General features: G+C 46.0%; 1 protein-coding gene across 1 annotated transcript in view; it reads left to right on the top strand.

Moving 5' to 3' along the window:
- PARM1 (prostate androgen-regulated mucin-like protein 1) overlaps positions 1–14,986 on the top strand; it is a 93,843-nt gene that overhangs the window by 48,998 nt on the left and 29,859 nt on the right. Inside the window, exon 2 of the mRNA XM_087827037.1 lies at positions 12,363–13,178. Coding sequence (XP_087683163.1) covers positions 12,363–13,178 — 816 coding nt within the window. The remainder of the gene's footprint in view (positions 1–12,362; positions 13,179–14,986) is intronic.

The raw sequence follows: 14,986 nt of genomic DNA, 5'->3' as shown, positions 1-14,986 counted from the left end.
TTACTTTCAAGATCCTTAGTGGATTGACTTTCACCCTTGGCTTCACAAAATGACTGCCACTGTGCCAGACATCACATCTACATTAAAGGCAGGAAGGAGGGGGAAAGAGTAGGCACCAAGGGAATTTCCCTTTCTTCTATATTCCTCTAATAGGGAAGCAAATTTTTTTCAGAAGTCCCTTAGCCTATAATCTCATCGATCTCAGCTGTATAGATATATATAACAAGATGACTAAGAAGGAACATCATTGAAATAGACTGCCTTCTTGAGTTTGAATCCAGGCTGTATTACTTTCTAGTTATATGTCTTGATAATTTAACCTCTTTCTGCCTCAGTTTGCTTACTTTTAAAATGAGGGTTATATATAATATACTTACCCTAGGTTGATTATGAAGATTGACTTAATACTCAGAGAGTACCCAGAATCTGGCATTAGAAAAGTATTAACTAAGATGCTATGAAGCAAGCAGCTTCATTTATCTGATTACATTTCATGGGCATTATCCTCTGATTAGTCAGACTGCCTACTAATTCTCCAATGAGAAGGCCAGGATGCATCAGCCTGAGGTGCCCCTAAGAACCGTCTCTTTAGAGGCAGATTGCCACGGAGCTGACCACCTAAAGATCTACAGCTCTTTGTAGAACAAGGAGTCGTGGGTGGGGCACTCAGCTGATCTGGAGACAGTGGGGAAAGAAGTGGGCAGATGCATTTAGGCTGAGAAGGCAGTGTTACAACTGCACCAGGGCTGCCTCAGTCATTTGAGCAATTCTAAGTCTAGAAAAAGATCCTCTGAAATAAGAAGTTCAGAATCCAAGCAGGGTGGTATTATGGGCTTTCTTAAGTTCTCATAGTTTCCAGGAGTTGCAGGTTATGAGAATGACTTGCTTGTGTGATTTGGGCCTGTAGGAGGTGAGTAGAAGGAAGGGTAGGCCTCCTCCCCTAGATCAAGAGACCACTGCATTTTACAAACACCCAAGCACAAAGCTTTTTGTGTGTGTTTTCAATCCCATGAGAAATTTTTTGAAATTTCAGTAACTGATTGCACAAAAAGGAGAGGCCACTGGAGCTGAATTGGGCCCCAGGCCAGAGGGTGTAGCCAGTGAGTGAGTGTAGGAAGCAGAGAATCACAGCCTCAGCTCTGGGTCACCAGAGGAGTGGCTGCCTTTGTTTAAAATTGGTCACCACAAGTCACCCAAAGTGTTACCTGCACTCCCTCCTTGCTTAGGAATGCCTAAAAATCTTGCCAGAAAAGTGAGGCCTGGAGAAGGGGAGTCTGCCCACCAAAGCTGCCAGGGACGAGTGTCCAGGTCAGTCTCCATCCTGGGTTCAGGTGGGCCCAGGCCCAGCTTTGGCCTGGACTGTCCCAAAGGATCCCTGGTTCTGTTCGTCTTGAGGTCACTAGAGGGATCTCTGAGAGGGGGCTGCAGCGCCCTGGATGGAGCATAGGCTAATTCACAGACACATCTTAGTTTATAATAGTTCCATAGTTAGACATTCTCTGTGTGGGCCGGGTCTTTGCGTGACTTCTTGCCCTGCTCCCCACACATATTGGAACTGGGCCCATGGAAGGGAACCCGAGAACCTGACTTTGTTACTCAGAAACGCCCTGCTGCCTGAAGGAGGCGTGCGGTCTTATCCCATTCCACTGCCCAGTGCACTCGCCCATATATACCTTTAACCACAAAACAGTTGAAGGGAAGGTACTAGCCCTCCAAACATGGTCTCTCTTTCTCTCAAGTGCGCACCCTGAGAACCCCTCATATGGTGCCTTCAGAATTTCAGGTTTCTGCTGGCATCCTTGCTCAGCACAGCCTGCTCCTGAGGCCAAGTACCGCAGTCCCGCCAGGCTAACATAATGAGTTGTGGGGAGGGGCATTTCACTGACAAAGACAGATGTTGCTCCTAGGGAAAAGAAAGAAAATGGTATATTTTTCCCCAGGAAGTACAACATTCTTCACAAATGTTATTCTCTTAGTAACATTTGTAGCACCCCCAGGAGCCTGGTGATACCATTAGTCCTGGTTTTATGGATGGAGAAACTGAGTCATACACCAGGTCTTCAGGTTCTGATTTGGCAGCTGGATCACAGAGCACTTTTCCTCTTTTTGGACTAGAATTGTATCTCATTTCCATAAACAAAGTACTCAGGAGAATATGGCTTTTCTACTTCAAACAAGTATCTCCTTAAACACAGTTCGATGGCTTTGGGGCATACACATTCTGTCTAGACATATGATAGCTTTCAAGTACCATATGGTCGGACCAGACTGATTAGTAATGGTTTTGCAGATGTTAGGTGAACCTTCTGGTGTTGTGGGCCCTAAGCAGCCCCAACCCAACCTGAGGCAACATGGGGAATTTTTGTAAGTGTGGGGGTCCAAACAGTGTCTTCACTCAACCTAAAGAATACTAAGACCTAGCTTATAATAATTTCAAGATTATTTTTTACTCTATCTCTCTCTTTCTCTCTCATAAATGCTTGCTGAAATTTAGTCCATTCAATGCAGGGATGGTAAGTCCAGCCTATGTTTAAGCCAACTGATTGATAGTCAACATTTAAAGAGCCGGTGGCTCTGGTCTATATCACGCACACAGAGAGGAAAGCCCTGAGGACTCCAAAGTAGAAACAAGCAAGCAAACATAGCAAAAGTCTGTTTAGAGACCCATCCAAAATTTCACATTAGCTGGTGGTTTTTATGGAACTTACTGACAAAGAAAGGGAGGATGCTATCCTGGCCCAGCATAGAAGCCAGAGAACATTCCTGTTTCCCAAAGGGTAGACTCGATGAATATTTTTTTTGACTCAATGAATATTTATTGAACATCTTCTCTGTGCCAGGCATCAGGACACGCACAAAAAACCACACAACACACAGTTCCTATTATTAGGGCTCCCAGCCAGATGGGAGACAAGCATGGAGGGAAATTATGGGTCCGTATAATGTGTGCTACAGTTCAAGTTTGTATGATGTGCTGTGGCCACACAGAGAAGTTCCCCATCAAGTTGGAGAATATGCATAGAGGAGTTACGTTTCTAGAGTTCTCACAGGTGGGGTAACGACAGAGGAGTTAGGGTGGCGAGAACCGCAGGTGCAAAGGCAGGGAGGCAGACAGTCGGAATATTAGAATACAGACGGATAGGAGCACACGATGACTCAGCTCCCTAGAACTGCAGGGCTCACGGCGCGGGGGTGGGGGGGGGGTCATGAAAAGTGTTATGTGCTATGCCAGGGAGCTCAGGATTTATCCACAGGACAATGGGGAGCCTGTTACAGGATTAAAGGGGGGCAGAAGGATTCAGTATGGCCAGATAACTTTTTTAAAGATCACTCTAGCCTTGGCCGGTTTGGCTCAGTGGTTAGAGAGTCGGCCCTGAGACTGAAGGATTCTGGGATCAATTCCAGCCAAGGGCACATCCCTCGGTTGCAGGCTCGATCCCCACGTGCAATAGATGTTTTTCTCTCTCTCTTTGAAAGCAATGGAAAAAATATCCTCAGGTGAAGATGAAAAATAAATAAATAAATACATACATAAAAGATCACTCAGTGGCCCACACTAGAGAATTTATTAGGGGAGACTGAGAAAAACCGGTGGCTGCCTTAGAAGCATGGTGCCCAGACTTCAAAATCACCCTTGTATTTTCCAGTACAATACAGTGGAGTGGTTAAAAGGTTAGCCTGGAGCTAGACAGTTTCAGGTTCAAGCTTCCGCTATGCCATACAGTAGCTGTGTGAGCTTGGGGAAGTTACTTAACTTTTCCGAGCCTATTTCATAATCTGTGAAACCAAGATAATAATGGTTATTATGATTAAGTGAGATGATGCATGTAATGTGCTTAGCACAGTGCCCTGCGCAGAGCACTTAGTGCTCTCTCTCTCTTTCTCTCACTCACACACACACACACACATATTTTATTTATATATAAATATTCCTGTTCTACATGAATCCTAGAGTCTATGGGGGAGGCATGCACTGAACAAAGCTGCCCATAAGCAACTACAGTTACATGCCATTGTCAGTGCTGTGGAGTTGCACAGCGTGCTGTGAGCACATAAGAAGTCGAGGGCGAGAGGAAAGGATTTAGAGCGAACAAGCAAAGGCCCCTGAGCTAACACCGGAAGGGTAAACAGGAATGCCTCAGGCAGAGACAAGAGGAAGAGTTGTTTAGGCAGAAGGAACAAACCAAAGAGCCTGGTGTGTCTGAGAGCCTGGTGCGGAGCAAGGCTGGGGAGAAGACTGAAGTGGGATCACAGAGCCCTCTCTGCCTCCGAGAGGGTTGAAGTTCCATTCTCAATGCAGGAGAGGCCAGTGCAGCGCCCGCTCCTCCCCTCGCCCTCCCGGGGGTGGGGGTGGGGGGGGTACAGTCTAGTTGGCCTTTCAAGAAGCTCACTCATGGGGGTGGCCGTGTGGAGTGACCATTGGTAAACACTTAGCACGCAGACCTTCGGCAGCCGTGGGGCCTCTGCCAGACTGGCCTCACTGATCCACTGAGACCACAAGCAACACTTGGCTGATTTGGCAGCAACAGGAGAGGCCTTGACTGCGTTTTGATCGAGTTTCACTGAATTTGCCAAAGCTTTGTCACATGTTTTCTCAGGTACTTGACAAGCCAAGGACAGGAAAGGACATGTTGGGGGTGGGGGGTGGGGAGAGAGAGAACAGATGAGAGCAACACAGGTAATTGGGCTGCCTGGGACTCTGGCACTGGCCCAGGTTGCTGCTCATGAAATCCAGGAAAGGGTGACAGTCCACCGGCTGTCGTCGCAGACTCATATTCCTGACAACCAGTCGAGCCAGGAACACATGTGCAAATGCACACTCACTACCCTACAATGTCCTGTAACTCCTTTCAGCACTGGGAGAACTCATCTACCTGTCTCAGCCATCAGCCTCCAAATCCCTCCTCCTAGCAAGGCAAGAAACCAGGGATCAAGCCAGACACAGTTCTTTCATATATCAGACAGACATTGTAAGCTGTGATATTGGCCTCCCCGTAATGGATAATATGCACAGAAATGAGTAATTTCCTATGCAACTACAAATTTGCTTTCCCTCTAATCAGCAAACAATCTATCAGCTACTCTTGCAACATAAAAGCTGACAAAACTTCAGGAAAGACGGTCATTGTAAACTTACAGGGAGGAATTTCAGATTTAGTTGGCCTTCATACCCCTTGACCTCTCATTTGGGCCAAGTCTAAGAGATTTCCTTCCCGGAGTCGATGTTTCAGGCAGCACACACCATATCTGGCCGTGCCTCTCTGCTTTGGAATAATTCTCACTCACCTCCAATTTAGAGATTAATGGGTTTGATTTCCTCATTTTATTTCTTCTGCCACTTTCTCAAGGAAATATTAGAACTAATTATTTCCTTCAAAAGAAAGTGACTCTACTTTGGGTGAGAAGGTGTATGGGGTACTATGTTATTTTAACTTCTTCTTTGCAGGGCCAGGGCACAGTGTGGTGGTGAGAGGGTGTCAGAGGGTGGGAGTGCTAGTTCTGACTTTGTCCCTACACAGTCTTCTCCAGACAACACTGCCCAATTCTTCATCTTAGATGCATCAGTTCAATCACATCCCCTCCCCTCTCTGTGTCTGTTTCCTCATTTATCCAATGAGGGGCTGTATTCACTCATCACTTAGACCCTCTTTAGCTCTAATTTTTTTTTTAATCCTGAAGAAATAGATACATCCTTAGCTATTTGACTGGCTCATTTTGATATTCCTGTTGAAACACAAGTCCTACATATGTGAAGGCAGAAGTTATATTTCCTCAGTGATTCCGAATGTTGAAGCCCTAGCCCCCAGTGTGGTGGCATTTGCAGATGGGGCTTTGGGGAATTAGGCTTAGATGAGCTCATGAGGGTGGGTCCCTCATGATGAGATTAGTGTCCTTATAAGAAGAGATACCAGAAAGCTCAAACACTGTCTCTCTTTCCCTCCCTCTGTCCCTCCCCAACCACACACAAAGAAAGGCCACTCCAGAACACAGCTAGGAGGCAACCACCTTCCAGGCAGGAAGAGAGCCCTCACCAGAAACTGAACTGGCCCACACCTTGCTTGAACTTGCAGCTTCCAAACTATGAGAAGAAAATTTCTATTGTTAAAGCCACCCAGTTGATGGTATTTTGTTCTGGCAGCCAGAGTGAACAGCAAGCATTATCTAGGATAGTCAATGTGCCTGAGCTTTGGATATTTTCATGCTGAAAGAAGGCCACCCTCATGCAGTCAGAGCAATATGGATATACCATCAAATAAGGCAAAGCAGAGGCTTTTATGTTTTTAATTAACATTAAAGTTTAATGTTAATTGTTCAAGTAAAGATAACAAGTATTGTTACACAATCTCATGCATGGTTGTTTTATTAGGAGTAGGAATTGCCTGAACTAGACTGTAAAGTACTTTAGGTAAGTACTCAGTAGGTAGCCATGGGAAATGAATGACCACCTCCAGTCCTCTTTGGAGGGTAGCAGTTATAAAAGTGTATTAGTCAGGTCCTGGCCAGGTAGCTCAGTTGGTTAGAGCGTCATCCCGATATGCCAAGGTTGTGGTTTTGATCCCCCGTCAGGGCACATACAACAACCAACCAATGAGTGCATAAACAAGTGGAACAACAAATCAGTGTCTCTCTCTCTCTCTCTCCCTTCCTCTCTTTCTAAAGTCAATAAATAAAATTTTTAAAAACTATAGTAGTCAGAATTAAACAAAAAAATGAGTGTCTTCTGCAACAAAACTAATTTCCTGAAGCCTGTCATTTTTAGCACTATAATAATTTCCATGGTACAGCTTTTAGCTCCACTGGAAATGACAATGCAAATGTCACTCTGAGCATCATATATCTTAAGTGACATACTGTGTGTTCTCATTGTTTGAGAACCAACTCAAATGTTTTCTCTTCTGTGACTTTTCTAAATGTCATTTAAAAATGACATTTGTATATTTTTACATTCCATGGTCCCCATACAGAACGAATTCATCTTTCCTCAGGGCTTCCACTGCAACTTGCTTGGACTTCCATAAGGCATTTATCATATCATATTACAGGAAGATGGTGTCCTTTATGTCCTGCTAAATAGTGAGCTCTCTGCGAGTAAGGCCATGGACATAGAAGCTACTCAATAAAGCTCGAATGAATGAATGTTTCTTTGTATATGACTCATTTCTCGTTTACCCCAGATTTCCAAAGACTCTGACTCAGCTACCAGACTGAGGCTCTCTCTGCCTCCATCTGCTCATTTATTATATGATACTATGAACAATAGTAAACATTGTCATTTTTGTTTTTCTGACCTCAGAATCTTTAATGAGCCAAGGGAGTGACTAAGATGCAGAGCCAGTAAACCCTAAAGATCACATATAAAGATATATGTGACCTTATGATTTTAATAATATCTGTCCCAACTGTTGTTTTGTTCGTATTTCAAAGATCTCTTTATCTGTATTCATCCTGAGATTGCTGACACTTCACAGCTGCCAAAAGTCTACCATCACAACATGGACTATTTTGAGAGAACCACCCTTGTGTTTACTAAAGAGTGACTCTCTTGTAGTTTATGGTTTGTGACCAACTCTTTTTAAGTAAAATAAAACCAATTATTTGTATAACAGTTCAAATGTTAAATTTAGTTAAATAATGAACAAACCATGTTTTTGGGATAGACTCTGTAGCAGAACTTTCCATCAGCTACTGAATCCACTGTGTGGCAGAATGAAGAAAGAAGCAGTTTTATCTCAAGTGCCCAAATGTCTCTCATACATCTTTTCTCCCTTCCTCTGTCCTGGAATCTAGCCCATGTTTTATTCCTTATGAATCTGGATTATGGTTGGCCATGTCCTGTATGCTATTCGCAAGGAAATCTCCTTAGAGTGTTAAATAGTCAAAGACCTAGAAAGACAGCAGGCATAGGGATATGTCATGGTGGAACGACATAGAGTGAGGCTGACTTTTTAAGCAAGGTTCCTGACCTCATATAACCCTAGGTAGGTAGCCATCCCTGAGGCAGCTATGGTGGATGTGGTCATACTAAGTGGTATGTAGAAGAAACTAGAGAGATTCTGGAGTGTTTTTTAATGAAGTTCTTAAGTTAATTTATTTTCCATATATCCCTCCTTTCCTTCCTTCCTTCCTTCATTCTTTTTTTTTCTTCCACAAGTACTTAACTGAGTATTTAGTATGGCCTAGGCATTGTCCTAGGCTTGGGGGAAATAGCAGTGAATAAGACCAGGCCCCTGCACCCTATGGAGCTTACACTCTGGTAGAAGAGGTAATAAATAAGTAAATAAATAATTTGTAATTTCAAGAATAGACTATTTTATGAAAAACAAAAATGAGCAAAGAGTATGGCAATTCCTTAAAAAAATAAACATGGAATTACCTTATGATCTACCACTTCCTGTTCTGGGTATATATTCAAATGTATTGAAAGCAGCAAGGTCTCAAACAGATATTTGTACACTAAGATTCATAACAGCATTATTAATAATAATTCAAAGGTGGAAGCAACCCATCAAAGTCCACCAATGAATGAATGGGTAAGCAAAATGTGGTCTATCCATACAATGGATTATTATTCAACTTTTAAACAGAAGGCAATTCTGACACATGCTATAACATGGATGAACCTTGAAGACATTAAGCTATATGAAATAAGCCAGTCACAGAAGGAAAAATACTGTATGATTCTACTTGCATGGGGTTCTTAGAGCAAAGTTATAGATAGAGACACAAAGTAGAATAGTGGCTTCCAGGGGCTGTGGAGAAGGAAGAATGGAGAGTTTTAGTTTAAGGGGTATAGAGTTTGTTTGGGAAGATGAAGAGGTTCTGGAGATGGGTGGTGGTAATGTTTCAACAATAATGTGAATATACTTATGCCCCTGAACTGTACACTTAAAAAGGTTAAAATGGTAAATGCTATGCTATGTATATTTTAACTTGGGATGACATAGGGGATAACTTTGGGATTTTATTCTAACAGCAACAGAACCCCTTTGAAGGATTTTGAGCAGTTAAAGGACATGATCTTAGTTACCATTCTGAAAGATCATACTGGCTGCTGTGTGAAAAGTAGACTGAAAGGGAGGAAACCTGGAAGCCACAAGACCAATTAAAAGACTATGGCGAAGGAAAACAAGCTGGCGGCGTAGGTCACAGCTGCACCCGCCGCCTCCCGCAACCACATCAAAATCACAACTAAAATCCAGAACCACCATCACCCAGAGCCTCCTGAGAGCCGGCTGAATAGAATCCCCACAACCAGGGAGCTGAAGCAGCACCGAGACCGGGAGGAGGGGGAGACGCGGGCGGATCGGGGCTGAATCATGGAGACACGGCCGAGGGCCCACACCCGGTTCAGCAGTTGAAACCCAGGAGGGAATCTCGGCGGCGGACGTTTCCCGGAGGAGGGAGGGGTCCCAGCCCCACAGCAGCCCCCAGCCCAGGGCTCCAGGGCCGGGAAGAGACGTCCCCACAACTCCGGGCTGTGAACCCAGCGGGGACTGTCCCTGAGGGTCGCGGAGGCTGCGGGAGCCCCAGCAGCTCCTCTGAAGGGCCCGGCACGGACTCACTCGGACGCTCCCTCTGAGCCCAGCGCCGGGCAGCAGCCTGAAAGGACCCGGGACACTCGGGGAGGAACTAACCTGCCTGAGATCCCGGCGAGAGGCGGAGGGCGGCTTCCTCCAGGCAGAAGGGCCGGCGGAGGCCATGGCTCCTTGGCGAGTCCTCCCCGCACACAGCCGGCAGGCAGGCGCCATGTTTGAGTCGCCAGCACCTGACTCACACCGTTGGCCCCGCCCCGTGATTCCCGGAGGCCCCGCCCCCCCACCTGCAGCTCATCCAGGCCATTTCCAGGGGCTTTTCTGTGCAAGTGGCCTCTTGAGCCTCATGCTTAGGACTTTCCTCAGATCTCTCAAACAAGCAGCAGCTGCCCCATACGGCTTGATAAGCGGCCCCAGGCCTGGCACTAGCGGGGCTCATAGCTGGGCCTCTCCTGGGCACCTCCAAGGCCAGCACAAATAGCAGCCAACTACGGTTTGCTGTGTAGCTCATGCTGGGGGGCCCTGGGCAAGGCACTGGCACAGGCTGACTTGGCACCTGAAAGCAGCCAAAATGCAGAGGCAAAGAAACATGTCACAAAGGAAAGAACAGAAGAAATCTCTAGAAGAGGAACTAAATGAAATAGATCCAAGCAAGCTAGCAGATAGAGAGTTCAGAATTTTGGTTATAAGGATGTTTAAGCAGACTGTTAGGGAAATAACTGAGAAAATCAATAACATAATAAAGTACCAAGTTGAAATGAAGGCTACATGAACTGAAATGAAGAATAATTTACAGGGAATCAACAGCAGAGTAGAGGACGCTGAAAATCAAATCAGCAATTTGGAACATGAAGAAACAAAAAACACCCAACCAGAAGGGCAAAAAGAAAAAAGAATCCAGAAATATGAAAATAGTATAAGGAGTCTCTGGGTCAACTTCAACAGGCCCAACATTCGTATTATTGGGGTGCCAGAAAGGGAAGAAAGAGAGCAAGGAATTGAAAACCTATTTGAAAAAATAATTACAGAAAACTTCCCCTACCTGGGGAAAGAAATCGACTTACATTTCCAGGAAGCACAGAGGGTCCCAAACAAGAGGAACCCAAAGAGGCCCACACCAAGACACATCATAATTAAAATGCCAAAGGTTAAAGACAAAGAGAGAATCTTAAAAGCAGCAATAGAAAAGCAGTTAGTTACCTACAAGGGAGCCCCCATATGACTATCAGCTGATTTCTCAACAGAAACTTTACAGGCCAGAAGGGAGTGGCAAGAAATATTCAAAGTGATGAAAAACATGGAACTACAACCAAGATTGCTCTACCCAGCAAAGCTATCATTTAGAATTGAAGGTCAGATAAAGAGCTTCTCAGACAAGGAAAAGCTAAAGGAGTTCATCACCACCAGACCAGCACTACAGGAAAAGTTGAAGGATCTTCTTTAAGAAGAAGCTAATGAACAAAAGAATCTGATGAACTAAATAGATCCAGAGACAATGACGCATGCAACAGACAGTCATATTTCAGAGGAAAGAGGGAAGGGAAGTGGAGGGTGGGAAGAGATTAACCAAAGAAGTTATATGTATAACCCAAGGACACAGTTAATAACGGGGTGAAGGCCTGGGAAGGGGGTGGGAGGGAAGTGGAGGGGATCAATTGGGGGGGAAATGGTATACCTGTAATACTCTCAACAATAAAGATAAATTTTAAAAGTAAAAAAAAAAAGACTATGGCAGTTGTCTAGGCGAGTAACTGGTGGCTCAGATGATGTTGAGATAATGGGGCAGGTGATGAAAAGTGGTTGGATTAAGGTACATTCAAGGTAGAGTCATCATAACTTCCCAATGAATTTAATGTGGGGTGTGAGGGGTGATGTCTCAGTTTTTAACTGAGCAAAAGAGTTAAAGGGGGTGCCATCCACTGAGATGGAAATGACTTGAGAAAAGCTTGTTGGGGAACAGTCAGGGGCATGGGGAGGCAATTAAAAAATGTTTTATGTAAAAATGAAATCATAAACTCAGATTCTAGCGAAGTGCTAGCACATACAAGCCATTTGTTAAATACTTGAATGAATGTACTAATTAATTAATTTAATTGCATGGGTAAATGGAGAAAGGAAGAAAACTAATTCTAAATTTTACAAAATATGAAAAACATTTTGCAAATGATATGACCCTAAAGACCCCATGCTAAGATTCCGTAAGTGCTGAGTTCCAGTTTCAGAAAATATATCTAAAGCTCAGATCCTCCTCCCAGCTTTGTTCTGGAACCTCCTGCCTTTCCCTCCTCTGCAGGCAATGTGCTCACACCTTTATTCATCCCAGCCAGCAAGCCCAGGAGCCCGCACACCCCTGTGTGAAAACGCAGAGCTCGCAGCCCTGGAGCAGGGAACAGTCAAGCAGTGAGCTCCTCCAGCTTTCCACTCGCCAACCCTGTCTTCCCCAACCCAACGCACACCCTGGGCACCTCCACGGGCATGCGGAGCAGGGCCCTCAGCGGTCCAGACCAACCCCATACACTCGGTTCCCCAGACAGTCTCACTTTTTAAGGGCTCAGTGTGAAGCAAGCAGGAGGCCAGATTAGTTTGTTCCACGGACTGGCTGGACCTGCTTTGACTGACCCGCCAAGTGCTCTTACGGAGCCTCCAGGCTGGCTTCTACTGAGAGCCACAAAGGAAGGGGAGAGCAATTAGTGGGAATAAAATATTTAAAAGTCACCTTCACAGTTGAGCATGCACAGTGCAAAAGGAGGAAGGCCTGTGAAAATGCTGCAAAACAGCCTTCCCTCTAAGTTTTCACACCTAACCACTTTTGTACTGGCTCTCCCGCAGGACTGAGGGTACAGAGCGCGCCTACATCGGCCCCTGCTTCTTTTCTGGAAAAGATCACGTCTCCAACGCCAGCGGCCTCCTGGACGAGCTCCCCACAAAGCCCTGCAGCCCCCCATACGAGCGGCAAGCCCAGCAGCGCGGCGCTCCCGGTTACAGTGGCATTGGCGCAGACGGCTCTGCCCCCCAAGAATGTTTCCATAGAGCCCACAGGGCAGGAGGCCACTTTGACTTGGGAAGGCACAAACGCAGGCGCCTTGTCAACGAGCAGGGAGGGCCACTTAACACCCACGCCCGGGGAGCACAGCCCAGGCACGCCAGAGGCGAGTGTGCCAGCCGCAGGGCCCAAGTCCCCCGCCGAGCCTCCTGCACTCACCTCCCCGCAGGCTCCAGCCTCACCACCCCCAGGCCTGTCCACCTCACCACCCCCAGGCCTACCGACCTCACCACCCCCAGGCCTGTCAACCTCAGCACCCCCAGGCCTACCGACCTCACCACCCCCAGCCCCGTCGACCGCACCACCCCCAGCCCCGTCGACCGCACCACCAGAGGTTTCTTCTGTCTCTGACAACACCAACCACAACTCCACTGAGACCAGCACCAAGACCACAGGAGCCCCAGCCACACCAGAGTCCCCAGCACAGGAGCACAGCTCTGGCCGCACCCCCACTTCACATACCACGTGGGAGCTGGTGCCCATGGAGACAACGCCCCAAACAACCGTGCCAGCCAAAGCCACGTGTGTTCTGGTAGACAGGGAGACCACCACGGCCTCCCCCAGGGTCGTCATGCGGGAAGTGGAGCATGCTCTAAGCTCAGGTGAGTCTGTCCAGAACGCTGCGAGCACGCTTGGCTGCCCGGAGATGCTCGGAAAGCAGCTCGGTTAACCAAACGCAGTGGGTCAACTTGGAATTTCGGAGTGTACCATCTGAGCTGAAGTATAATTCCCAAGAATTTCCACAAGAGTGCCAACCTTATTTATGTCACTTAGTAACTGCCATGTGATAGCTCATTAATTGTGGCCGATTGCCAACTTTATGGTTTGTCTTTACGTACGTCACAGGGAATGTAAATAAGTGAGACTATGTAAGTAAAGGGATTAATAGCACAGCTCTCAGCCAAGCTGCCCAGGCTTCAATTCTGGCTCTAGACCTTGGGCAAGTTACTTCACATTCTGTGCCCTTACTCGCCCTCAACTGTAAAATGGGAATAAAAGAGGCGCTACAGCATATGGCTCTTGTGGAGATTAAATGAGATGATATATAAAGTGCTTAGAACAGTTCCTAACAGGGGGTACGTGCTCAGGAGATGTCAGTTATTATAACTTTGCTCAGTATAGTAACTGTTTATAGAAATCTGTCAAAAAAAAGTAGGGTGGAGTTGTGAAGAACTTGTTTATTCTTTATAGGCATTGATATATTTCATGGGAAACACAATAAATTTTAGAGGACGTCACATTTGTTTTTGTTTTCCCAGCAACCCTGTGAAGTTAGTATTATTTTTATCTTGATTTTGAAATCTTGGAAATTATGGTGAAGAGGGATTAGGGGGCTTTTCTGAGGTCACATGCATCTAGCATTGGCGTGGAGACTGTAAACTTTAGGGCGCTGGGCAGGAAAAGGGCTTTGTGGGAACATTTGGAATCTTGATTTAGAAACAGTGAGGTGAGAGCAGCCAGAAGGTGAAGGGGGAACACTGAGCTGCAGCCCTTCCCCTGGGTAGTCCTGCCCGGGGTGCACTGCTTCTTCATTTGTCTAACTGATCTCCTTTCGCCGCTCTCTACCCACTCCGGTATACTCCAGACATGGTGGGTCTACAGACTCTGAGCTTGCCATGCAAGAATCTCCATAATCTCATAGATTGTTACTACTTTCCACGGGTGCTCTAGTTTCATGGGCTAGAGTATCTGAAACAGTCCTGTTCCAATATTCTGGCTTGTGTTTTAGACCATGTGTCTTGATATCCCCAACTCTAAGCCAGCAGGGTCAACAGGCACAAAATTAGTGTCGGAGCTGGGTCATGACCCCTTATAGTTCTAGGGAATATTGCAGCCAGTAGGAACTCCAGAGTAAATGAAGGAAGGAAGGATTGAATGACTGGAGAAAAGATAAGCATGGCAGGTTAGAGGGAGATCACTGAGCACGGGCCAAACTCTATTTCACAGACCAAAGAGGATTTATCCCCTTTGATCTGTTAAATCAAAAAATATTTACTGTGCATCTCTCAGGATTGTGCTTGATGCAAAGAAGCATAAGAAATATAAGACCTGTCTTTTGAGATTTCATAGTTTAAGTAGAGAGAAAGGGCGCACCCAAGTCACTCTTAATATGAATGAGAATGAACCAAGGTGGGTGGAGGAATCTTTGAGCAGATGTGATACAATCTGTTCATTTCAAAGGTGAAGAAATTATGTCCCAGAAGTTTGGAATGCCTCATACAAGGTCACACCACTCAGTGGCAGAGCTGGGCCCAGAGCCCAGATCCTCAAAACCACAATCGAGTCTCCTTTCAGCACCCATCACTGCTGCACTGCCCCTCCCTCAGCCCCACGCGCCAAGCAGCACCCCCAGACTGCGTCACAGGTTACTATTTGCAGATGTTTTTGTTTAGAGATTTTTGTGCTGCCT

This window comes from Miniopterus natalensis, chromosome 1 (assembly GCF_054644295.1).
Source record: "Miniopterus natalensis isolate mMinNat1 chromosome 1, mMinNat1.hap1, whole genome shotgun sequence".
NCBI classification, from domain to species: Eukaryota; Metazoa; Chordata; class Mammalia; order Chiroptera; family Miniopteridae; genus Miniopterus; species Miniopterus natalensis.
Note: the sequence above shows the minus strand (reverse complement) of the source record. Positions and strands in the feature narration are given on the sequence as shown.